Source organism: Cydia strobilella, chromosome Z (assembly GCF_947568885.1).
Source record: "Cydia strobilella chromosome Z, ilCydStro3.1, whole genome shotgun sequence".
NCBI lineage: Eukaryota > Metazoa > Arthropoda > Insecta > Lepidoptera > Tortricidae > Cydia > Cydia strobilella.
This window is the reverse complement of record NC_086068.1, coordinates 2,741,698-2,768,095: the sequence shown is the minus strand read 5'-3', so window position 1 is coordinate 2,768,095 and position 26,398 is coordinate 2,741,698. Positions and strand designations below refer to the sequence as shown.

The 26,398-nt window shown below is 41.5% G+C and overlaps 1 protein-coding gene across 1 annotated transcript; it reads right to left on the bottom strand.

The window, feature by feature from the left end:
* Nucleotides 1-1,792: 1,792 nt before the first annotated feature.
* LOC134755059 (fas-binding factor 1-like) lies at nucleotides 1,793-26,395 on the bottom strand. The gene is made up of 18 exons (XM_063691537.1): nucleotides 26,327-26,395; nucleotides 25,588-25,694; nucleotides 24,180-24,265; nucleotides 21,960-22,077; nucleotides 20,489-20,527; nucleotides 18,461-18,526; nucleotides 17,408-17,542; nucleotides 16,217-16,252; nucleotides 15,058-15,108; nucleotides 13,467-13,547; nucleotides 12,466-12,630; nucleotides 11,274-11,387; nucleotides 8,932-9,042; nucleotides 7,682-7,834; nucleotides 6,256-6,410; nucleotides 5,495-5,656; nucleotides 4,743-4,830; nucleotides 1,793-2,013 (listed from the first exon to the last, which is right to left on the bottom strand). The coding sequence occupies exons 2-18, from the start codon at nucleotides 25,666-25,668 to the stop codon at nucleotides 1,816-1,818; spliced, it is 1,839 nt and encodes a 612-aa protein (XP_063547607.1). The 5' UTR covers nucleotides 25,669-25,694; nucleotides 26,327-26,395; the 3' UTR covers nucleotides 1,793-1,815.
* Nucleotides 26,396-26,398: the final 3 nt, after the last annotated feature.

The following is a 26,398-nucleotide window of genomic DNA, read 5'->3' as shown; positions in this document are numbered from 1 at the left end:
AAGTAACAGTACAATGGATAAAGGGCCATAGTGGATCAAGGAAACGATGCAGCGGATGAACTGGCCAGGAAAGGTTCAGAAACACCGGCATATGGACCCGAGCCAATTATGCCTCTACCAATATCCTACATACACAACCAGCTAGAACAACATCACAGACAACTGCACAACAAGTACAGGAGTGAATTGAAGACATGCAGGCAAACTAAAGAAATTCTACCGGAACTGAACCACAAGCTTACCAAAATATTACTAAAAACACCAAGAAGCCAACTACGTAAAATAGTAGGATTAATAACAGGACATAACACACTAAACAAACACCTACATAATATGGGTAAAACTGACAGCCCCATGTGCAGAGCGTGCATGGAAGAAGAAGAAACAACAAAACATATTCTCCTAGACTGTAAACAGGTAGAAGTGTATAGCAGCAAATACCTAGGTAATCCATGCACACTAAAAGAGGCAACTAGCAACCTGAAGACTTTGCTAGGCTTCGTGGAGGAGGTGGGGTGGTTAGAGTTGCGCTACCTCGTTTCACGCAAAATAGGCACATTGGATGTCGATTTGCGGAAAATGCCCAGCATAACTAACTAACTGGTCATACACAATGTATGGACTGACGTTCATCTGACATGGCTATTTTTACGTTACATATACATTTGACGTTCCCCTCCGCAAAAATCGGCACTTTTGTACAGTAAATTACAGACAAGGCGCCCCCGTTTGGTTATATCCTCTAAGCTATGGATGGTATAGAAAGGATGTCAATCTTTATATATGAAAAAAGTCCATCAAAAAACAGCAAATAGGCCATACAAAGTACCTAGACCATACACCTAGTATTTTATATAGATATGCACCCGTGTGACCGTGAGGGACAATGTAAATGCGTTGGGATGTTGTTGAAACTGAATATATAGGTATATACTGATTGTGTTGCCAACAACAACCCAAGTGTTGCTAAAGAATTTTTTAAAGAATTAAAGATAAGGACACTGTTATTTGAATCAGTTGGGCTTTACTTTAAACCAAAGAAAAATTCATATTTTTTTTTAGGTGATGCATAGATTATTATCAAATTAAGTAATGGAGGAAGCTTAAAAACCGTGAAGTTAGAAATTGCTATGGGTGCAGAATCAATGAAAAAACACTGATTAATTGATTGTCTTGTCTACCATCAAAAACTTTGTGACAAAGATAGGGGGGTCCCTTTGTTTGACATAATTATTGAAAGTCATAATGTAATGATTGTCATATTATCATTAGTCATAATTCTGAATCCGTTAACTTTCAGGATTTTCCTCAGGTTATCCTATAGATAAGATAGATTAGGTTAGGTTTGTTTTATGGCAGTCCTGAAAAGTTACGCGTTTCTAAGAATACCGGCCAAGTGCGAGTCGGACTCGCGCACGAAGACGCTCCGTACCATTACAGAAAAAACAGCAAAAAATCACGTTTGTTGTATGGGAGCCCCATTTAAATATTTATATTATTCTGTTTTTAGTATTTGTTGTTATAGCGGCAACAGAAATACATCATCTGTGAAAATTTCAACTGTCTAGCTATCACGGTTCATGAGATACAGCCTGGTGACAGACAGACGGACAGCAGAGTCTTAGTAATAGGGTCCCATTTTTACCCTTTGGGTACGGAACCCTAAAAAACCAAATTATGACTAACGAAAATGTGTACAAACAATACATGACTTAAAACTATATGGGAAACAATATAGACCCCAAAGATGTACATACAATAAAACAAAACGTTGCAACAGAGTGAGTAGATTTAGTGAATAAAATACATCTAAATTTATTTTTTAGCTTCAGGAGCAAGCGTCTCCATATAGTCCTTGCACACGCACGGCTGCCGGGAGTCCGGTACCGTGTCCGTTTCCGGCGCGATCTTGCGCAGCGCGGCGACCTGCCCGGCGAGCCCGCGCACGCGCCGATGCGCCATCTCGCAGTTGTCTTGAAGCCGGGTAACTTGGTTCTCCATGTTGAGGCGGAGCTGTAAACGTAGCATATAGTCAAAGATAGATATAACTCCGTAATAGATGGATACAGTCTAAGGAAAAAACGTGCCTCGAAAAACAAGAAAATTTGATTCTCGTTCAGAGGGCGCTACTAGTTTTGGCCTACAGTCGTATAGATGGCGTTGACGGTTTCGTTTGTTATTTAACAATTTTAACGAATATCAGTGAAAGAACATGGGTCAAAATCATAAAAATAATTAATGCAAATAAAAAAAATCATTTATCCATATTTAAATACATTCTATCGTATTTTTATAAATCTTAATTTTTAGTTTTAAAGTGTGTGGACAGATGGCAGTGAATTTACTGGGGTTACAAAATTTACTATGACAGTACCGCTCTAGTATAAGTTACTCTATGATATAGTTAAACAATTTTATCATCTGATAATAAAAAAACCGGTCGTGCGAGTCGGAATCGCCCACCGAGGGTTCCGTACTTTTTAGTATTTGTTGTTATAGCGGCTACAGAAATACATCATCTGTGAAAATTTCAACTGTCTAGCTATCACGGTTCATGAGATACAGCCTGGTGACAGACAGACAGACAAACAGACAGACCGACAGACAGCGGAGTCTTAGTAATAGGGTCCCGTTTTTACCCTTTGGGTACGGAACCCTAAAAATTCATGGCGTCATGGCTATTGCCGTTTGACTTGATAGATAATACTGAAGTTCATAGAGAACTGGCATAAGGCCTGCGTTATAAAGTAAATACACTTGAAAATTTCATAAAAACTGATAGGTTATCCCTTAATCGTCGGAGGTGATTTTCAAGATTATTTATACTCGGTAACCATTTTGGCCCACCTTTCAGGGTGCATGCGGCAGACATGCCCAGCCCAGTCCCACTTAAGCTTAGCGGTCTGGACACCTACATCTACAACTCGAGTTCTGGAGCGCAGTTCCGTGTTTCTGATTCTATCAGTTCTGCGAACACCTAGTATACTGCGCTCCATCGCTCGCTGGCAAACCTTGAGTTTGGACTTTAACGCCTCAGTTAATGACCATGTTTGAGCACCGTAGGTTAGGATAGGCAGGATACACATGTCGATGAGTTTGCGCTTGAGACACAGGGGAAGGTCGCCCTTCAATAGCGCCTTCATGGACCAGAAGCTCTTCCAGGCGTTGTCAATACGTCTATTGACCTCTATGGTTTGCCTGTTTTCGAAGGAGGCTATCTGGCCCAAGTAAATGTACTCATCAACATACTGTATATCCTGCCCATCTACCGTGACCCTGTGTTTTGCTCCATTGGTCATCAACTGAGTTTTCGCTCTGTTCATTGTGAGTCCAACCTCAAGGCTCGCTGTGCTGAGATCTTGTAGCATGTGTTGTAGTTGAGATGCCGTGTGGGAGAAAAGGACGATGTCGTCGGCAAAACGCAGGTTAGTTAACCGTTTATTACCGACGACAATGCCCAATCCTTCCCACGAGACCGCCAGCTTTTTGAATATCTCCTCTAGGCAACTGGTGAACAGTTTAGGAGACAGCGGGTCGCCCTGTTTAACGCCTTTCTCTATTTTAAATATAGGACCAGGTGCGTGTAATTTAATGTTGGCTGTGCTGTTATTATAAATTGTTCCAATTGTGCAGGCAGGCCGAAAAGGAGATGGCGGGACGACTTAGACGCATTTTATCCGAATTGGCGGGACACTACAAACGACAGGGTCGAGTGGAGGAAACGAGGGGAGGCCTTTGCCCAGCAGTGGGACACTAAATTGGGCTAGTAAAAAAAAAAAAAAAAATTTATACCTATACATATACGCGATTAAGTCCTGTGCAGCAAAATGCAAGAGGCAAACTAATGTGACGTCGGAATGTCAGTTACCAAAATTGCGAATTATCATACATACATACATATAATCACGCCTATTTCCCGGAGGGGTAGGCAGAGACCACGGATTTCCACTTGCTACGATCCTGACATACCTCTTTCGCTTCCTTCACTTTCATAACATTCCTCATACACGCTCGCCGGTTTAGGGTGCTCGAAAATTAAAAAAAATGATGTGGGTGATAGAAAATTATCGGAAATCCTTGATATTATTGTATAGGAGTAGACATACTAGACATTTTCCTTATTCTATAATGAAAGATTCTTTTGTTTCCAGTGTTTTTAGGGTTCCGTACCTAAAGGGTAAAAACGGGACCTTATTACTAAGACTCCGCGGTCCGTCTGCCCGTCTGTCCGTCTGTCTGTCTGTCACCAGGCTGTATCTCATGAACCGTGATAGCTAGACAGTTGAATTTTATACAGATGATGTATTTCTGTTGCCGCTATAACAATAAATACTAAAAAGTACGGAACCCTCGGTGCGCGAGTCCGACTCGCAATTGGCCGGTTTATTTTTAGAAAGCCTTTTAGAAAGTTTCCGCAACTTAAGTATACATCTGTAGGCCTGAGTGCATTTTAACGTTGCTTAGAGTTTTGTATGATTCACGGTTAGAGCGCGGTCTACACAACTTTGACACCCACCCGCTATCTTCAGTCACCCGTGAACATGATGCATGTAACTGCGTCGAAATATCGGGAGCTCACAAATAATACAAAAGGTAATCACGGTCTATATCCCGGTCAATATAAATTTAGTTAAACGTTGTTTGCCCCGCCGAAAGGTCCACTTACTAGCTGGATGCTTGCCACTCTGGCACTGGAATGTGAAGAATCGAATCCAATTTAATTTCGAGAAATTAAGTCAAACCTCTTCCCGTTCCTTGTCTGCGGCGGCCACCTTTGCCCTGCTTGCGGCAAGCTGCATCTCTATCTCTGCAATGGTCGTCTGCATGCATCTGCGGATATAATAGAAGTTATGTAATGTCCCGTAAGGATGTAATCATATTTTCTAATGCGGGCGCTAATAGGGAATATTACGCGAAATTCTGCGTGCCAGGGCGCCACTACCGCAATTTTATTTATCTAACATCTCTGTAACTCTTGCATATTCGAGCCGTTCGACCGACAAAGAAGAAGATAGCTAATTTTCGGATTCGCGTATCCCGGTAGGTCCTCTGTAAGCAAACCGCCTTGATGCATCAATTTCATTTTTTATTACCTCTGAAAACTGGTCAAAAACCTGTTAAAGGTACAGTATGTATAAGTTACTCTATGGTTTACTAAAAAGGCTAGTCCTGCACTCTGGTGGCAGAACATTGCAGTAATATCTACTATTTAACTGTGTAGTGTGTACTATTGGTTAGCGAATCGTCACAAAACTGACGGTCAACGTCAAATCTCATACATTTTGTTAGGTAAGAGAAGTGATTTAAGCACAACTTAAGTCGCGCTATAAAGTACAAGTTAAAATGTAAATGCTCGAATACGTAGAAGGAAAGACTCCTTGTGTATGTTGTACGGCTTGTACAATGGGCTATGTTCTGAAGAATTATTTAACATGTCCGACTCGCACTTGTCCGGTTTTCTTTTTCTTTAGTTTCGAGGTCAAATGAAACTTACTTCCGAATAGTTTCAGTACGCTGGTTAGCACGAGCGATGGCTCTCTCCGCTTCTTCTTTTATCTTCTGCTGTTCGCCCAACAGTCTCTGGTTCTCATCGATCTTCTCCTGGAACCGGTTGCCACATGCCAGTAGAGACTCTTCTAGACGAATGACGCTGTTCCTGTAACAAAATATAGGTAGTTATTTTTTGACAAAGGAGCAAAGTTTTTCTTTGAAGCTTGACAACATTCTGTTTAACCCTAAGATAGTGTTACCACAGGGCGGACACGCTATACATCAAAAATAACTTGCGTTTCTATGTGTGAACGGCACGTCTGTACACGCGTCATGCGTCATAGTGTGAGTAAGTTGCTTAAAAACAACTCAGCGGCCGGCAAACGGCCGTCAATCTGGTGTCGCGGGGCGAGGTAATTCGAATCGGGGCGGGGCGGTGCGTGGCCGTTCTGTATGATAATACTATTACTTATTCTGTGGTGTTACTACAATCAGTTTACATATGGTAATAATGTTCGTATGCCGTTTAACGTATTCACTGCCAAGGGGCGTGGCCTAGGAACAAACTTGTATGACGGTGAACGCACATGTGCGTTGGGGGCAGTGAATGTGTTAAAATACGTGTAAGAGTCGTTGACATTATTATTTCAAAACGTTGTTTATTTTAATGATACGCAATCCTTCGTCCTTTCATTAATGTAGGTAAAGATGACTCAAATTTCGGTCAGGATCCTTAGGTATCACAGACAAGAGGTTACTACTGACTTAGATCTGTCCAGTTCGGCCTTCAACTTGTTGTTTTCGTCCGCGAGCTGCGACACCCGCTGCTGCGTGGCAGCCAGCAATTTGCCTTCAGCCACGCGGTCTGTTCCCGGCTTTTTCTCCACCGGCTTGTTCAGAGTATACTCCAGGACAGAAATCTATAAGAAAATTCGAAAGATTAATTACAGATTTTAGTCTAAAACAATTGAGAATTCTCAAGTAGAACAGTCTATTGGACCCTCTAGTTCTGCAACTTTGCCCCAACGGTTTCTGTTAATCAGCATGAAACCCTCAAGACTCAGGAAAAATTCTGAACTTATCCTTGTTACATATGAGATCCCCGGTATATATTCACTTCTGAGCATAGCTCAAACCTGCCACTGCCCCTGTAATTAAAATTTTGGAGTTTCTCTTGTTAGAATACCGTCAAACGGGGGAAAAATAGACTGGTGCATAAAATGAGACAAAAACTAGTAGGAAATTTGATTAAGTATACTGGCAAAACCGTTAGTGATAGACATAGACATAATTTTTAACTAATTTCTACACATCTTACATCTATTATTATTATATGTCGGTTAATTCACTGCCAACTCACCCGCATTGACAACACGTTCTTACGTACCGTAAAAGATTGCTTGTTTCTATCACAATAAAATTTCTAAAATATTTATTAGTACGGTTTTTACTCACTATTATTTTTAGTCGCTTTTGCACGACGTACAACCGCCGCGGACACTCGTGCCTGAGGATAGATCCCCAAAGAATCCGAAACATGTCGCCAAAAGCGACTAAAAATGCTGTAATAATAATACCGTACTGATAAATATTTTGAAATATGTCTCACGATAGTTTAAGTGCAATAAAATTACTCTTAAAATAATATTTTCTAAGTGCTTTTAAACTGGTGATTTTATTCCGCTGTAATTTATTTATTCACGACTTTTGTATCCCATTATTCTTAGTGTGTATAACCGTCCACATAAGCTCACTTTTTCGCCGACCGTTAAACATTCATATTTCCCCAGTACACCGTAAAATGAGTAACTCACGTCTGGCTCCATTGTCCGGATCTAATTCTTCTGGGCGTTTATAGCTCTCAGATAACCTTAAATTTCTAGCGCATAATAGCTCCTTAACGAGCTGCTAGGCCCTATATTCGGCTAGAGCCTGCTGCTTCTGGGCAAGCCTAAGCTAAGTACAGTTTAAAGCTGTAGTAATGAACGGCCACTTGCACTATTAACCAGCTAACCTGTGTCAAACTGTACTGGTAACCATGGTAACTCCAGGATTAACCGGTTAACACCGGGTAATTGGGATGGTGCAAGTGGCGCTAAGAGTCAACTGCTGAAGCTAAACTTGTTAAGGGGCAAGTGTACAAAGTAAAATGAATCTTACTTTTAGGCATTTTTAGCAGGGAAGACCTTACCTTATCCCTGGCACATATGAGTTCCCTGGCCAGCTGCTCGGCTCTATGTTCAGCTAGAGCTTGCTGCTGCTGAGCGTCTCGCAGCTGACTGTGTGTGGCTTGAAGCAGCCTGGGTAGGGGAGTCAACTCCTGGAGTTTCTCTTGAAACTTGATCTGAAATCACGAACAGTCGGCACTGGCAAGATGTATAAATCCATGACCCGCGAATCGTGTTACCAGCGACGGCAAGTAAAGTGTAAACTGCCTGACTTCGCACCAGCTCTGCCATGAGTTATCTTTTAACTATACTTGGAATTTAAATGTTAATCTTACTTGAGTGTGAAGGTTACTTTGACCGCGTACGCTATAAGCCATCATAACACTTATAGTTGAAGGGTACACGGAAAGAACATGTCTAGTCACTTTCTTCGGAAAACGAGATTTTTATCTCGAAATGTAGAGCTCTTAATGAACTATTAGGTATATCTTTTGCTACCACTGTATAATATATGTAACACAACTTTTTTCTTAGCTAAAAAAGATCTGGTCACGTAATTACCATATATTTTGACATGGTTCCAAATTTTAAATCGTGATTACTCAAAATGTTACTAAAGTGACTAGACATGTTCTTTCCGTGTACCCTTCAGTTGTCCATGGCGCTATGGATACTTGTTCTGACGCCTTTGGGTGTTCTTGACTATCAAAAGGTTAAGAGGAATCTGAAGAGACCACGTTAAAAAGGCATCTTTTGCGGTTATAAAGAATTTTGAGACATCACTCATCAGCACCGAAATAATACTTGCAAATAATATACAGTTACAAATGAAGCTGGGTGGAGCGACCACTAGTATTAGAGAAAAGTATATACTTATATATATAAAATATCGATATATGAAGGAACTTACCTAAAACCTTGGGACCTTATATAAAAAATTTTGCTTCTAATATCCAATCCAATGTGTGATCGTATTAAGTATGTAGGTTCTATTGTAGCAGGCGTGGCTTACTCCGCTATTTCGTCGCGTCGCTACAAGTACATGCGGCCCATACCAATTTTGGTGTCTAGCCATAGTACTTACTAGTACTTAGTTGCCGCGCACCGCTACGGAACGGACGCCTGTTCGCACTTGCGCCACCTAGCGGCCATATTTGTCGTAATAGACGCGTTTTGTAAGAGAGTGAATATTCTGTACCTAATACTATTATTTATTCTGTGCTTCTAGTATCCAATCAAATCTCTAGTGATCGTAAAAAACGGTCTAACGTACCTTGACGCGCTGGATCTCATAGTTGATCTGTTCTGATATGCGGACGTTATCGGCGTCAAGCGACGCCAGCTGCCTCTTCTGCTCTTCCGATAGCTGCTGAGCTTGGAGGTACTGGAACATGCATGTATCAGCATTAATTAAGGATGTTATCAAACGGGGCAGCGAGGGAATATTTGATGTTGGTAACGTATGAGTGCAAATATGCAAATTGTTGGAAAACTTATCAGAAATTTTACGATAATTTCACAAGAAATAAACAAAATTGAAATTACTGAAATGGGAAGTTTCTGAAATTAATATTTTTTGTAAAAATTTTGCGATTTTGGAAAATATCCAACTGTACATCAGTACGTATGAACTACGGGGCCTATTTTTAGAAAACTCACTCAAGACTGGTACCGATTATCAATGAAAATCACTTCTGACAACCATATTTCTCCATGAGCGATAACGATAACAGACGCCTATTTTACTAACTTGAAAATTGACACCTGACACTGAAAACTTCGACACAGGGCGGACACGCTATACATCAAAAATTACTTGCGTTTCTATGTTTGAACGGCACGTCTGTACACGCGTCATGCGTCATAGTGTGAGTAAGTTGCTTAAAAATAGTACTGAGCGGTCGGCAAACGGCCAGCAATCTTCTGTCGCGTGGCGAGGTCATTCGAGTCGGGGCGGGGCGGTGCGTGGCCGTTCTGTATGATAATACTATTACTTATTCTGTTACTCCGATCGGTAAGGACAGTAACCAGCATTGTACCGTGACATTACATTACATTGACATTATCAACATCATCATCACATCACGGATACACGAGGCTTCAAAATACCCTTTAACACGCTTCAAATTCCATGGACCGAATTTAGAACCAATGCGTCTATCCTTAGAGAACTCAACCCGAAAACGAGACCCTCCACCACCTGCTCGCGAAGGATTCAAGAGCTTTTCACTCACATTGCTCGGAAAATCGGACATCATCTCGAACGACTGATGATTACTGGGAAGGTCGATGGAAAGACACCGAGCGATCGCGGTCCAGCCAGATGGTTCTACCAAATCCGCTCAATCCGACACCAAGCAACATGATGCTCTCCATGACGTCCAAGGACATACACAGATGGAGAAGCATAATGCACAAATGAAGCTTAGGAGCATAAAGCATATAGCATAATTCACGACCCTCAGCAATGAGGAATACGAGGACAAAACAGTAGACAAGATTGAATCAAAGTGTTCAACAGCTAAGGAGCTTCTAGGGCTCTAAGACACAAAACATTCACTCAAGTCACTGCGCGACAAGAATATTGACGGGACTGCATGTTGAACAAACACATGTTTCTAATGAGGGCTATCGTTTTTTTGCTCACCAGTTGGCGCCTCTGTTGATGGTGGTCCAAAAGACTAAAGAACAGCTGTCAGTCATTTAAGTGACATTTGACATTTCGAACTATGGAAAAGACCACCATCTACACTAGCGCCCCTAGCGGCGAATTCATACTCGTTAGCCCTCATTGGAAAGAAACAAGACGCGGTATGCAGATCCTGCTAGGAGTCAGAGGAAACTGCAATGCACATTTTCTGTGCCTGCGGACCACTATGTCAAAAAGAAGTACCTACTTAGGGCGGCACGTATTACAATGTATGAGGTACACAACATTTTACGGCACAAAGAAAATGTTTTTTTTGTATGATATAGGAGGCAAACGAGCAGACGGATCACCTGATGGTAAGCGATTACCGCCACCCATAGACACCCGCAACACCAGAGGGGTTGTAAGTGCGTTGCCGGCCTTTAAGATGGGAGTACGCTCTTTTCTTGAATGTTTGAAGGTCGTATCGGTCCGGAAATGCTGCAGGCAACAGTTCATTCCACAGTTTAGCTGTGCTAGGCAGGAAGTTTCTCGAGAAACGCACAGTTGAGGACTGCCAACCATCTAAGTGGTGAGGATGGTAATGTTGTCGCGTAGGACGATGGCGAAAAGGAACTTTCCTAGGTTCAATGGGCATCAGTAATGAACTGGCCGCCACAATTCACTGCTTGGTCTAGTGGCACTCAAAAAAGCCCATTAACACTATATACTTCATCATTGGGCACAGCATCTTTACAGATAAAAGTTGCAGCGACTAAAGAGGTATTTTGAGGAGGTAGTCTCCAGTCTACATCGGCTGCGATGACTACATAGACCAATGGCCGATCGGCATTTCTTGCCGCACCGATCACAGATGCGTCTTGACTGTGGAATCACCAGCAGCTCTGCGAATTCGTTTCTGCTTAAGTTGGTCTAACCACTTATAATGAGGAATACGACGCGAGGAAAAGGAGGAAACTACTTGCCTTCAGACGATAGTCCTGAAGCTGTTTCTCCATCTCGGTGATCAGGGTCAGCTGTTCGTCGATCTCTGTGTTTGCCTCGCGAAGCATCTGCCTGAGATTCTGCACGTTCACTTCCTGGGAAAAAATAAGACTGCTATACTAAGCATGAAATTTCATAATCATTGTGTCTATAGCCTGCTCCAGACTACGCGGCGAGTAGCCGCGAACGCGAGTGTAGACTCGATTTCGCTGATTAGCGAACTAGACTCTACACTCGCGTTCGCGGCTTCGCGCCGCGATTCGCGCACGAGTGTAGAGGGGGCTTATGATACATGAAATAGGGTGTCTAACGGCAGATTTTCGATTTCAAGTTTGGATAATAGGGAGTATTACGCGGGACTCTGCGTAGGGGGCGCCACTACCACAATCCATCACAATCTGAGGGTCTACCGCGACACAAGAAGATCGAAATTTCATTTATCTAACCTTTTCGCGTTTCCCGGTAGGCCCTTTGTTAACAAACCGCATTGATGTGTCAATGTCATATTTTATTGTCTGTGGAAACTTGTCAAAAATAGTTTAAGGCACAGTATGTAAAAGTTATTCTATGGCTTACAATAGGCGCTAGTGCTGCACTCTGGCGGCAGAACATTGCAGTAATACTCCCTATTGAGTGTTGCAGATTGATTAGTGACAATGGATTGCTAGCCACCAGAGCAGCGTGCATATGCTATTGACCATTGATATGAGGAATATCGCAAGGCTTTTCATTTATGTAATACCGCAAGTTGTGGTAGTAATAAGTGAGTTTTGGCTGTCACCTGACGATATGTCTTCTGAATGAGACCTTAAAATCTCATCACTAAATGACACCTCCTCGTCTACATATCGCTCCTTGCAATGAAAGTAATAAAAGGAATTTAACAAACTTCTGTCTAATCTAACTACGGCGTCGAGTTCGCTAAGGTCTTTTAGCACTTCGTCCCTCCGGTACCTAGGACGTAAAGAAGGTCTTCGGCCATTTGGTACGTCAAAATACAGCCTCCAGACTTCACGACAGGACAAAGTGCCCGAGCTTTCGAAGTTTGGCGGCTTTCGTTTCTCCAATGACTGTGGATGGCTTTGGACAGAGAAGCATGGCGGTCTTGATGTCGGATTCCAAGATCCACTTCGGGTCGTCACGCCACACCAGTAAGTAAGTAATCAAACTTACGTTCTCAAACGCCTTGTCCACCGGTCCCTGCATGTTGGTCTTCGGGGTCAGACCCTCGAATTTCATCTCCAGTTTCCTCAATCGAGCTTTAGTCTCGCGGGCGATGCACCGCTCCGTTTCCGCCTCCTCCTTCCGTTTCAGCACCTCAGAGCGGAGCAGTGCGCACTGAAACGGAAATATTTATACGAGCGTTGTGGTCATAAACAGAAGAGGAAAGATGCTTGGCACCTGGACACGACGAATTTATCAAAAACATAGAAGGGAAAGTTGAAACAAAGAGGAAGAAGGGAAGACCAAGGAGAGCGTACATGCATCAAATAAAGAAAAAACTCAACGTTGTGTTTAATTCAGGAGCAGAAAAATATAGTCGTGTAGGTATGTGACGTATGATATTATAATTTACATGCAAAAGTTTAGCCTTTTTTAATAAACGTCCGAGTGCTCGACGCGGTACTAGTATATGGCATGGGCACTCTATGTCAAAGTGACATGGTTTAAATTCGAACTAAGAGGATTTTTCTTCATTCGAATTTAAGCCATGTCACTTTGACATAGGATGCCCATTCCATATACTCGTACCGCGTCGAGAACTCAGACGTTTACCTTACTTATATTTGGTGTTTTGGATATTGAAAACTTGATAATTATTTCTACAAACTGATAAGTAGCCGTACATGCGATGACGTAACGTACAAAATGCCGTTGTATTGTGATCAATACAGCGGCATTTTGAACGTTCCGTGATCGCGTCGCTAACCGAACTGAGAGTACGCCAGAAGTCCGCCAGAATTCTGCCGCAGGGCTACGTAATTCAAGTCGGGGCGGGGCGGTTAGTGGCCGTTCTGTATGGTAATAATTCTGTGCTGATGTAAACCTTACTTGAAAGTGTTAAGGTTACTTTGCAGCGCACATATAACACCTATAGTTGTCCGTAGCGACTAGTAACGACTTTAGGTGTTTTTGGTTTTCAAAAGGTTAAATAATATTGTGTAACAGAATACCTCTGCTATGTAGCTCTTGCATTCATCTTCAGACTTTTGAAGCGTCTCTTTAAGTTGGATAACTTCCTTTTCTGCCGGGGTCTGAAAACCAAGGGGTAATTTAATTCAAAGTTGTATATAGGTACTGTGACGTCCGGAGTCCGTGTGGATGAACAAATAAAACAACTGTTATTACGGCCCGGCCAGGACATCGCGCGGCGGCGGCAGCGACGAACGGCGGCCATAGGTGGGAACGAAAGGTCCGATCGCCGTGTCTCGCTCCAACCTATGGCCGCCGCTCGCCGCTGCCGCCGCAGCAAAATGCACTCCGCCAGGCTCCCGCTCGCCATCACTCTGCCCAACGGAGTGAAGCTAGCGGGAGTAGTGCGTCGTACTACTATTTATCGTGTAATCACACATAGTCTATAAGCACAGCTTATATAATAGTTCTTACGAACAGATACTTATCTCTCAAAGAAAACGCAAATACCTACCGTTTTGATACCTACATAAAAATACAATGGAGTGACCTTCAACGCACCGCTCGCTCCCCGCACCGCGCGCGCCAATACAACGCTAGGGTTGCCGACGCTTCTTTCAAATAATTAGGTGTCTTAGGTAGATATATCTTTAAAACAATTTAAGGCGGTTCCCTGAGCCAGAAGGCGAAAAATTTCCTTATATGATCCTGTTTTTCTAAGAGGCGTTGATATTCGTAGACGTGGAAAAAATATATGTAGTTCTTGACTATATTATCTTTAACAACATAGCTTCTGTTCGATCTTCTATGAGGTTCTCTTCAATAAATTCACCTTTTATGATGTAACTAGTTTTTTAATACTTTGGAATATTACAATATATATATATGTAAGTATTATGTGTGTTCGCGTGACCGCGCTCGGATCGCGTCTGGTTTTGGGAGGTGGGCGCATCCAACGGTGCAGCCCGCTATCGGTGCACAGTGGGCCTTTTGTGTGTCTGAACAGCTTCCGATACACGAATTATGACACTTCGCTCGATACAATTAATTCCCAAAGTAACCTCTAACTCGGACTTTTAATCCTACTTTACTCGGTTATTTATTATGTGATACTATAAACAAAAAAAGAAGAAAAAACAATCTTAACATAAATAGTAATTTCATATTAGCTTTAGAATTTCGATATTGTAAGGTAACGTTTTTAAAATAAATAAAAACCGACAAAATTCGATCAAAATTGACACTTGGCGCGTATGTCCTTTCCCGTTCTTTCTTGCGAAATGTGACAAAGACAGCGGCAAACCGATGGAACGGCCTTAATAGTACCTACGTAGCTTGTAACTATCTTAAAAATAATAACAGTAGGTATAGGTACCTATATTGAGAATGTCTACTTACTTTTCGTCATCCGTCGAAACAGGAAATAACTATATTTTTTATTTGTTTTGTTGTTTCCGCAGCTGTGTTATTTGCGTGCGTGAGCGCGTGTGGCAACCAACTGGCTAGCTTGAGTCCCGCCGGCGGTAAGCGAGTCGTAGGTATAATTCCGAGCTCGCGCGGAGAGTTCCATAGGCCCTAATATAAGTACTACACTTTCTTTCAGATTTGGGTTAGGTTATGAACGAGGCTCACCAGTGCTGCATCTGGATTACAGGATGCGGGGCATGGAGGGCATTTGTGACACTGTAAAAAAAATCAAAGGTGCAATGATAAGCTGTACTGTATCTGTGTAAGATTCCTCGGCAAGCTAGGCCGAATTGCACCTTCCCGTACAAACGTAGTTCCGCTCTCATTTTAAAACTACGTGTTGGATTGTAATGAAACTTTGCACATACATGAGGTATATCTAGGTCTGAAATTAGTTTACATAGCTCCAATTTATAAAACAAACGAAATAGAGCAAAAACAAGTTTCGTATGAAAAACTTAAATTCGCTGTATTTTTTAAACTATGGTATCTGAAGCTACATAAACTTCTTAATTATAGACAGATGATATAGGTTATCGTATTGTAAGTACAAAGTTTCAGAGCAATCTAGCTAGTCGTTTTAAAATGAGAGCGGAACTACGTTTGTATGGTAGGTTTGTATGTCCTTTTTGGCATGTGTCATTCTACCCTTAAGTGAATAGTTTCTTTCTTTATTTCTTTATTGCACCATGGTAATTACAAGATGTTAAAAACATGTAACAAGTATCTCATGGACCCGGAACGGGTATGGCAGTTAAAACTTAAAACTAGGACTAGTGCTAATATAAATATTAAATTAATATAAATTATAATTATTTACACAGTAACATTAGTTGGTACAAATATCGGAATCATTAAAAAAATCGTCAACTGCATAATAGTTTTTATTAATAAGAAATGCCTTTTGCAAACGTTTCGTCCCTCGGAAAATTGTTATAATATTTTGCGGCGGCGTATAGGGGGCTGTTTCGGAATAGTTCTAGTTTTGGTGCAGGTAATTGAAGTTTGTTTTTTAACCTTTCATTTTGCTGTTTTTGGAACAAGTGCATATTTTTCCTCACAAACATGGCTAGTTCAAAAATATAGATGCATGGTAATGTAAGTATACCATGCTCAGAAAAATAAGGGTGACAACTTTCACTGTTATATTTTTTTAGCAATATACCTATACACCTTTTCTGCATTACAAACAAGTCGTGTGCATCAGTACTATCACCCCACATCACGATACCGTATCGCAACCAGGAATGGGCATAGGCATAATAGGCAGAGAGTGCTGCAGCGAAATTTGTATTTCAACTATAACCAGTATAATTCAACTTACGTCACGATGGGTGGGAGGCATCGGTGGCATGCCCGCCTGCAGACAAAATAATTCTGTTAGGAGGACGTAAGGCTAAAAAAAAACCGGCCAAGTGCAAATTGGACTCGCGCACGAAGGGTTCCGTACCATTAAGCAAAAAAGGCAAAAAAAAATCGCGTTTGTTGTATACACTGAAATATTTATTTTATTCTGTTTTTAGTATTTGTTGTCATAGCGGCAACAGAAATACATCATCTGTCAAAATTTCAACTGTCTAGCTATCACGGTTCATGAGATACAGTTTGGTGACAGACGGACAGACGGACAGACAGACAGACAGACGGACAGACGGACAGTGAAGTCTTAGTAATAGAGTCCCGTTTTTTAAACTTTGGGTACGGAACCCTAAAAACGGTAATTAAAAGGGATTAATTTCTGAATCTGACGCAGCGAAGCAACGCAATAACAAACTACGAAATTAGTTTATAACAAAGAATGAATTAATCAAAATGAATGTAATTAATATTTATCATGACCCTGCCTGTGAACTTGTGAAGCCGATGGTCCTGGGTTCGAATCCCGGTAAGGGCATTTATTTGTGATGATGCACAGAAATTAAGTGCATTCCCGTTGCCAGGGAGGTTTTGGGATTATACTGAGCAACTTTTACTATGGGACCAACCACGAAATTATGTATTTCTGTTGCCGCTATAACAACAAATACTAAAAACAGAATAATATAAATACTAATAATAATATATATAAACAGAATAATATAAGGCTCCCATACAACAAACGTGATTTTTTTGCCGTTTTTTTCCGTAATGGTACGGAACTCTTCGTGCGCGAGTCCAACTCGCACTTGGCCGGTTTTTTATTATTATATATATTTTATCTCTGACACCTAGAGACTTTTACATCTCTAAACAATTTTAGTACTTGTCTGTTGTTTGTATACTTTTTATTAGTTTTTGGTTAATTTTATTGTTTGTAAAAATTTACATGTAAAAGTGCCCCTGTGGCCTATTTGCTGAATAAATGTTTGATGTTTGATGTTTTGACAACCCTAAATAGCCGAAAGGGATATTGCCATACATTAGAAAAGGGACAGCATGATTCGTCCCTGAACCGCTGTCAAACTTCGGTTTTGTAGGAAGTTTCCTTTCTGTACGTTAGTACTATTATTTATTATGTGCTTGTTATGGTACTCGCCTGCGGCTCGAAGCATATGTTGGTGCCGCCGCCGCCCGCGCAAGGCCGCCCGCTGCAAAGGCCGTCAGCGTGTTTGGTGGTCGCCATCTCTTGCACCACTCGGACTTGCTCTTCTAACTCGCTCAGTTGTTTCACCTGTTACATGAAGGAAGTTTTGAAAATACCGTTTTTACACCGTCTGTCTCTCTTTCCATCGGTATATGTATAATCCGCATCTTCTCAAATGATTTTTACGTTATCTGTTAACCAAAAGCCATTGTTTCTTTTGCGTGAGCCGTCGGCCATTGTGTGACATTGTTAGACACAATGACACGCGCCGTGGCACGCGCTCCGAGACAATGGCACACAATGGCTGACCGCTCATTAAAAGAAACAATGGCTTTTGTTTGACAGACAGGGTCTTAGACGTAAGAATCATTTGAGAAGATTTTTACTATACCTATGGTGTTAAAAGTATGAAAATCAGTACGATTGATCTTTTTTTAAGCCATTTGAATCAATTTGAATCGTAGCACCAAAAAAAGGAAAGGAGTTATGGCGTCATCTTTGTATGGGAAAAAATGAATTCATAAAGTTCAGAAACCTATCGTGTGTAGTATCAAATGAAAGGGCGTTTTAAGCTGATTCTAAAAGTATGTCACATTATTACATTTCAGTCACCTTTTTTTAATGAGAATAAAAATAAATATAAAATTTGGGAAGCATAGGATTTTTTCTCTTTTACTATTATAAATTTCGATATTTCGCCATCGCTTCCTACCTATGATGCCACCCGGTTGGTGATAAGGATAAAGCATGGCACTATTATCTCTTTCCTCTTATAGGAATCGCAATAAGACTATCTTTCTCTATCAAAGAGTGTCAGGCCCTTGAGTACGTATAATATAACGAACTTGAACCCTTATGACACTTGGCTGACTTCCCACTGAGATGAGAGGAATCAAGCAATAGCACTGATTCTCTTCTTCGCTCCGCTGGATTACATGTAATGCTATTGATTCCTGCACGTATACTCTCAATTCCGCTTCAGTGTAAAGGCAGCCATATGCTTACCAATTCGTTGTAATTCTCAGCAGGTTCGCCGCTCGCCGCGTTGTCCTGTCCCGGTTGCTCTGGGTGCTAGAACAAATATGTATTTTTCAACACACTTGCTCAAAACGACGTTTTTATTCCACCGATTTTTGGCTCATAATCCTAGATATTAAACACGCGTGCTCTTTTAGTGTATTTTTCCACTCGTGCTTTTTCATTATATTATCCGACTGAGTTAAGAAGCTAACTGATTGCTAATAATATGCATGGAAAGGGAGCCTTCTTTAATTGGTCGGACTGGTGGGCACGGGCGCGCTCCTCGCGCCTGCGCAGTGCGCGGCGCGCAGCCCGGCCGGCAGTACGAGTATGACAGATGAAACACACAATACTGTTTTAACTATTAAAATTTGATTAATATGAAAGTTTATTTTTTTTCTCGCAAGTGTGTTGAAAAACGTCGTATGAAACGCATGTACATTGGTCATTACACACATCGGCTTTCTTATTGCGCGCTCGCTTACAGCTCGCGCGCACAATATCGCCTCGTGTGTAATGACCAACTTAGCACACTTGTATCATAATGTACTACTATTAGACACAGATCATTTATTGTTAAACAAACAAATTGGCGGGTCCACACAGAGCGAGAATACGCGCGAGGCAATTTCCATGCCACAGAACATATTAAAGAGGTATGATTTTCACGTTATGACGGCACAAGAAGGCATGTTGTTTTGAAATAATTTACCGCGGCGAGCGCGGCTCAGGGCTTGTACGGGCTTACGAGCGTTTCCTCATACTCATACGTTACTCATAACCGCGCAGCGACACGTACCCTGCTCGCATCGCCATTCTAACCTTATTACCTACTGTTCAGTGTTCCTCGCGCACAAAACGGCCAGTGTAGACGTGCCACGGCCGAGGCGGTGCGCACGAGGCACGTCTACACTGGCCGTTTTGTGCGAGGAAGTTACCGCGTATGCTCGCTCTGTGTGGACCCGGCTAATGACTTTATATCCAGTCGACTTATGAAACTCGATATCAGAGGGAATTAGCTAAAAGCCCGCCCAACAGGTGCTGTCACGTATAATTACATGTGTGCTTTCCTGCCCGTCGTTTTTTTTTTAATACCACGTCGGTGGCAATCAAGCATACGGCCCGCCGTAAGCAGTTACCGTAGCCTATGGACGCCTGCAACACCAGAGATATTACACGCGCGCTGCCGACCCTTCAAAAACCTGTACACCTATGTGCGCGGGTTTTCGCAAATAAAGTATGAAAGGTAGGGTAGGTAAGGTCTGTAAGGTATTTCTAATATATGAGTCTAATTGTCTGATTTAAATTTTAAATAAATAAATGAATGAATAAAATCCGGCTACGCGAGCCACATGCGAGCACAAGAACGTATTCAAAACGGCGCTGATAGCCGCCGTAGTCGAAACCGGCTGGGAGAGTATATCTTATTAGATATACACAAACACTGCGCTCAAATCGTTCATCCGTTGGGAAGCTACAATTCCGCAGACAAATACACAAGTTAGCCATTCGTATATGAGTTAGTGTTCAAAAATCGTGAGTTCAAATCTCGGTTGCGCAGAATAGAGCAGAAAAAAATCTCGACAACAATGCAATTATATTACTATAAATTCGGATCGTATCTTTATCATATACGACGAGAGGTTAAATTGACTCCTTCTTTTTATTTAGAAAGGGATTAAAAACAGCATTAACGTTTTAACAGCCATAGAATTTTTCATCGAGCGTGCTTGTGTCGCCGCCGGTACATCGTAGTTACACGAAGTTTTGTCTTATTTATCAGACCGCGGCGAAATGAGCCCGATTTTGTATGTCTCATATATCAGTCTACGGCGGTTAAAATATTAATACAGTGGCTAAATAATAATAATATATGTGGTGTTTATTATCGATGGCGCTTACGCCATTATAAACGATGCTCCGATATAAATACAATGCCGCGTGACGCTGTGCGGCGTAAGCGCCATCGGCAATAAAGTCCCTTTTCATAGAAAATGCCCCATATGTTGTTACCTCAACAGTCTCAGAAATAGGTTGCTTGTTTACTGCAGTCTGCAAAAAAACATTCACCTTTAAATCATATTATTCATCAATGGTCTAAAAGCTCGAGTAGTATATGCGTAACGTTTTTCTTCTTTTTAGGGTTCCGTACCCAAAGGGTAAAAACGGGACCCTATTACTAAGACTTCGCTGTCCGTCTGTCACCAGGCTGTATCTCGTGATCTGTGATAGCTAGACAGCTGAAATTTTCACAGATGATGTATTTCGGTTGCCGCTATAACAACAAATACTAAAAACAGAATAAAATAGAGATTTAAGTGGGGCTCCCATACAACAAACGTGATTTTTGACCGAAGTTAAGCAACGTCGGGCGGGGTCAGTACTTGGATGGGTGACCATTTTTACAGATAATGGTAGGGAACCCTTCGTGTGCGAGTCCGACTCGCACTTGGCCGGTTTTTACTATTTCTCGTCGTATCCTCATGACTGAAGGACGTGTGACGAGACTGTGGACACTCTTCACCAGTAGTGCATTTCAGTGAGTGTTGATTAGCCACCCAAAATTTTTGTTGTCAATATTTTTTGGCCAAGGAGGGAAGCTCTGCTTTTCATCCAGCCGTTTATTTTCACTGCGCAATTCGCCACACGACTGAGCGCGCTGGTGTAACTAAATGCGATTTTGACTCCAATGTATCGGCCCCATTCGAAGTGCTCGTAAGGCCGGTCTTTACGAAATAATATATGTCTATGTTTTCAACAATATTTGCTCAGATAGGTTAATACTTAAAGTGATTCTTGAAAGTACATGGAAGCACAAAAAATACCTATCAGACATTGTTGTAATAAAGTCATAACTGCCTGGTTAAAATAAGAATAATGGTACAAAATATTTAGATCAATATCACTATTATTTTTAGTCGCTACAGACGTACAACCGCCGCGGACACTCGTGCCTGAGGAAGGATTCCCAAAGAATCCGAAACATGTCGCCAAAAGCGACTAAAAATAATAGTGAGTGAAACCGTACTGATCTAAATATTTTGAAATATGTCTCACGATAGTTTAAGTTCGATCATAATGGTACAGTCAAGAAATTTCATTTCTCTGCCAATTCGTACTTTACAGTAAAGTTTATTCGGTTTAGCCGATGGCTTTGCTACATTTATTTTAGACACAGAACTAAGTCGCTGCTAATTTAGAAATAGCTAGAAAAAATGTAAACAAAAACGTTCCATAAAATTTTTCTAGTATTAAAAAGTTGAGACTAGAACAATTCTTCTAAAAAAAATTACGTAAGTCAGCCGTAGAAATCCAGTTTCTAAACCAAGCCCCACATAATTTTCTAAGTCCAAAAAGAGCGAGAAACGGCACAGGACCGGGATCAGTGGCGAACTGTCGTGTTGGAGGCGAAGACACACTTTGGGTCGCTGCGCCAGAGGAGTAAGTTAAGTAAGTAAGTAAAAGGTTCCCTAAAAGTCCTTACCTGCAACCTAGCATTGTCCCTGGCTAACAGTTTCAGCTCCGCTTGCAACCTGGTCGCCTGCGCGCGCGCCGTCTCCAACCTCTGCTCTTTCACCATCAACTCCTTATACAGAATGTACCTGCAAAACTCATATGTTACTCTGTCTACTCACCTATGTCTGATGTCAGCTGTGTTACCCGCCAAGAACTGCTGCTAAGTTGCCCTTCCAAATAACCGTTAATTCGAGATGTTTTTAGTAACTGCTTGAACTTTTGTGTCCTTTCATGTCTTTTAGATCTGTTGAAAGTTATGTTAACTTCCTTCGAACGCTTTTTAGATTTTGCTGCTTATATCCTTTAAGATGTTAGGTTTTCCGGGTTGACATTTGTATTTTTTTCTAGATTTATAGATTATATCTGTGTTAGCGACGTGAATTTAAACCATTATCCATAATTTCGCAGTATTTTTCTGTTTATAAATATTTATCCATGCATTGTAAACAAGTCAAGGATGTCAGTTGGACAGTTGAGTTTTTCAGTGTGGCTATGGAGTAAGGTTGACAGATTTTAGTAAATAAGGTTTATCATGTGTCGTGAATAATATAAAAAAAGGTTAGATGTCAATGTCATTCTTATTTTTTTTTATTTTTTTTTTATTTTTTTTTACAGGACCTTTATACTGTTGTACATATCGGCCCTATTAAGTCCGCTTCTTATAATTTCAGAACAACTATTTATTAAGCCTAACTTCAGCCAATCTATACACCGTTTGTGCCGTGTCCGATGTTGGGTTACCAAGAATGTGTATAAATGCACCGATGTCATATGGCATTAGATTGGCTGAAGTTATGAGCGCCTCCCTAAGGGCGCGATTTCTAATACACTCTACTAGAATGTGATAGACATCTTCTACTGATCCACAGATGTCGCAGTTAGGAGAGTCGATCTGCTTCATTAGAAACCTAAATTTATTGAGGGGCACGTGACCAGTTCGTAATCTATGCGCTGTTACGATAGTTTTCCGACCCATGTCAGTATCAAGGAACCAAGGAATGTGTAGGGGCTCACTTACTATGACCTTGTACCAAATCCCTTTTTCTTTAGAGCGTTCGTTAAAGTATTCCTTCCATAGCAAAAAGAATGTGCTCCTATAGCTACTAAAAGCTTCTAAGTAACACGGTCTGATGACCGTTTCATTTCCATCTACTACAGCCCGTTTAGCTAGCTGATCAGCTTTCTCATTACCCGATAATCCTATAATTCTTATTTAATTTTCACCTATAACTATAAATAACCCTAACGGGGTTGAAATGATGTTCAAAATTTGTATATGTGTACAATAAACTAGCATTAAATTATAATCCCACGATAAATGGGCGTTATTTAATAATTCAATATTTACGATTTGGTATAAGTTTAAGTATAATCACTACATAGTATAAAACAAAGTCGCTTTCCGCTGTCTGTCCGTCCGTCGGTCTCTATGTATGCTTAGATCTTTATAACTACTCAACGGATTTTGATGCGTTTTTTTTAATAGATAGGGTGATTCAAGACGAAGGTTTTTATGTATAATTTGTAAAGGTGCGAAGCCGGAGCGGGTCGCTAGTTTTAATAATAAAATTATGTATAGGCGAAGTTGAGGACGGGTGGTTAAGGGTACCATCGCCCACACTGTTAACTGTCCATAGGTGGACTTACGACTATTGTAATAAGGTGCACAGATGGACAGTTGTGTTGCTGTTTGTACTTTAGTTTTTTCTACTTCATACCTATTTTTATGCAGCTCCATTAATTGTGATTTCAATGGATATCTATTTCTTGGTAAAATTATTACTTTAATAACTATAACTTGGGCTGTAGGTACCCTAATACTGTTAATAGTTTTTCCCAATCCATAATTTCAACAGGGTTTGGTCTGGATCAAACATTATGTGACCCCAGTGTCATGATTACAGCTAAATAATGCTTCTACCATAGACATAGTATATACAAGTAGTTATAGACGCGCCACCGAGCGACCGGGGGTAGGAGAAAGAATACTCATATAAAATTTGGGCAGCATAGGATTTTTTCTCTTTCACTCATAAATTTCGGTATTTCGCCATCGCCTCCTACCTATGATGCCACCCGGTCGGTGATAAGGACAAAGCATGGCACTATTTTCTCTTTCCTCTTATAGGAATCGCAATAAGACTATCTTTTGCTATCAAAGAGCGTCAGGCCCTTGGCTTCAACTGACCTTTTGACGTCAAGGTCTGCATTGTCAGCGGCCAATCGTTCCTGCATGTCCAGACTCTCACTGAGGCGGCGCGAGAGTTCCAACTCCTGCGCATAATAATGTAAGCTCAATGTGGAGAAGACAGTCTATCAGGTAAGACCGTCAACAAGCTCTTTCGTCACTTCTAACTCTTGAAAGTGTGGACTGAAGGAAGATGTAGTGACAAAAATTGAAAAAGGTATGTTGAGATGGTTTGGACACGTGGAGAGAATGAGTGAAAGAAGGCTAACAAAGAGAGAAAGGAAAAAAGGAAAGGAAAAGAAAGGGAAAAGGAAGGGAAGGAGAGAAGGGAAAAGTGGAAACGGGAGTTGGAAGGGGCAGACCTCGGCGGACTTTCTCTGATCTGATCGGGGAAATCCTGAAGAGAGGCCAGGTCAAAAGCACCCTAAACCGGCGAGCGTGTATGAGGAATGTTATAAAACTGAAGGAAGCGAAAGAGGGTATGTCAGGATCGTAGCAAGTTGAAATCCGTGGTCTCTGCCTACCCCCTCCGGGAAATAGGCGTGATTGTATGTATGTATGTACATTCAAGCGGCCGCTATGCAGCCCAAAAGTGGTCACGGTATTTCATTTATAGATTACCTCTTTCGCAATCATGAAATGTTCTTATATGCGAGATGCCATTTTGTACACTTCAATTATCTAAGATTCTAGATCTGTGTGAGCGAGACTGACATGATATGGGAACGTAAGGATCAAATAAGAATTTTGTTACAGGGATCACGGAGGTCGAATAAGAGAGAACCCTTATTGTCTCTTGAGCTTCGGCGGTTGTCGCCGCGCAGTTACTGTCGTGCCAACGTTGCGTCGAGTCGAGTAGCAGCCATATACTTGACTAAACGCTAACTACTTATATTTACCGGGATATAGACCGTGATTACCTTTTGTATTATTTATGAGCTCCCGATATTTCGACGAAGTTACACGTTATGTTCACGGGTGACTGAAGATAGCGGAAACCAGAAAAACCAGTGATATCCGAATCAAACACGCGTAGTGACACCGTGAGTGTAGTGTGTTTGGACAGACCAACGAGTGTGAACGCGACCAGACCAACAAGTGTGAATGCGACCGATGGTAATGTTGAAAGCGAACGCAGCCGACGCGCAAGAATGAGGGTAGACCGAGCGCTGTCTACACAACTTCGACACCCACCCGCTATCTTCAGTTACCCGTGAACATGATGCATGTAACTGCGTCGAAATATCGGGAGCTCATAAATAATACAAAAGGTAATCACGGTCTATATCCCGGTCAATATAAGTCTAGTGAAACTAACCGTGAATCATTCAAAACTCTAAACGCTAACGCTCGGGAGACGCTAGTGTAGGTCTTTAAAAGGCTCTTGGGCTGTATAAAAGGAACATACGGACTTGCTCCTCAAAGAGCCGGGGCCGCAAGACGGCGGACGCTGCATCGCTGGTGCCAGCAGAGCGCTTGGAGGGACCATACGGAGCTCGTGGACCAATGGCGGTTCTAGCAGAAATCAAAATTCTCATTATTATTATGAAATAGGCAAAAAAATGGACAGGCACCGATGGAGGCAGATCACAAGAACCAGGTGTGGAGCATTCACATCCACTGATGACCACGATCCTCAATCGTGAGGGAGCGACCACAGAGAGAGAGACAAAAAAAACTTATTACATCGCATGTGCTATCCAAATCACATGGGGTAGAAATTTTTGCCCAGATGCTGCTAAAAGTGACATACCTACGTGCACTGCTCGTGCCCATGACGATGACGTTCAGGACTTCTTGACACACCATTAGGTCTAATAGATACCAGGATCAGGAATGCTAGACACCAGTTCACTGATGTTCTGAAGCTTAGCGGCTCTTCTTTGAAGCCATTTAGCTTCATGCAAGTGTTGAACCACTAGGTAGTAGGGCTAAGATAGCCTCACCCACACTACCGACAGTCGTGTTCTCAAGTCATCATGTCTTTATTCTAATTAATACGTTTGGTAAATCATGTACATACAAAAGAAGAGCCAAATTAATATTCCTTAATCTAATAGTTTTTCTAACCATTTCACACAACCAGAAATTTTGAATATCGCTTTTTGGTACGGAATGTTGCCTAGAAGTTAGTAAAGGTCACATACCATAAGCATCTCCTGGTTGATACCCTTCCAGGCTCGGGTACTGCCGGTGTCCATCAAAGTCTGGACTCCTAG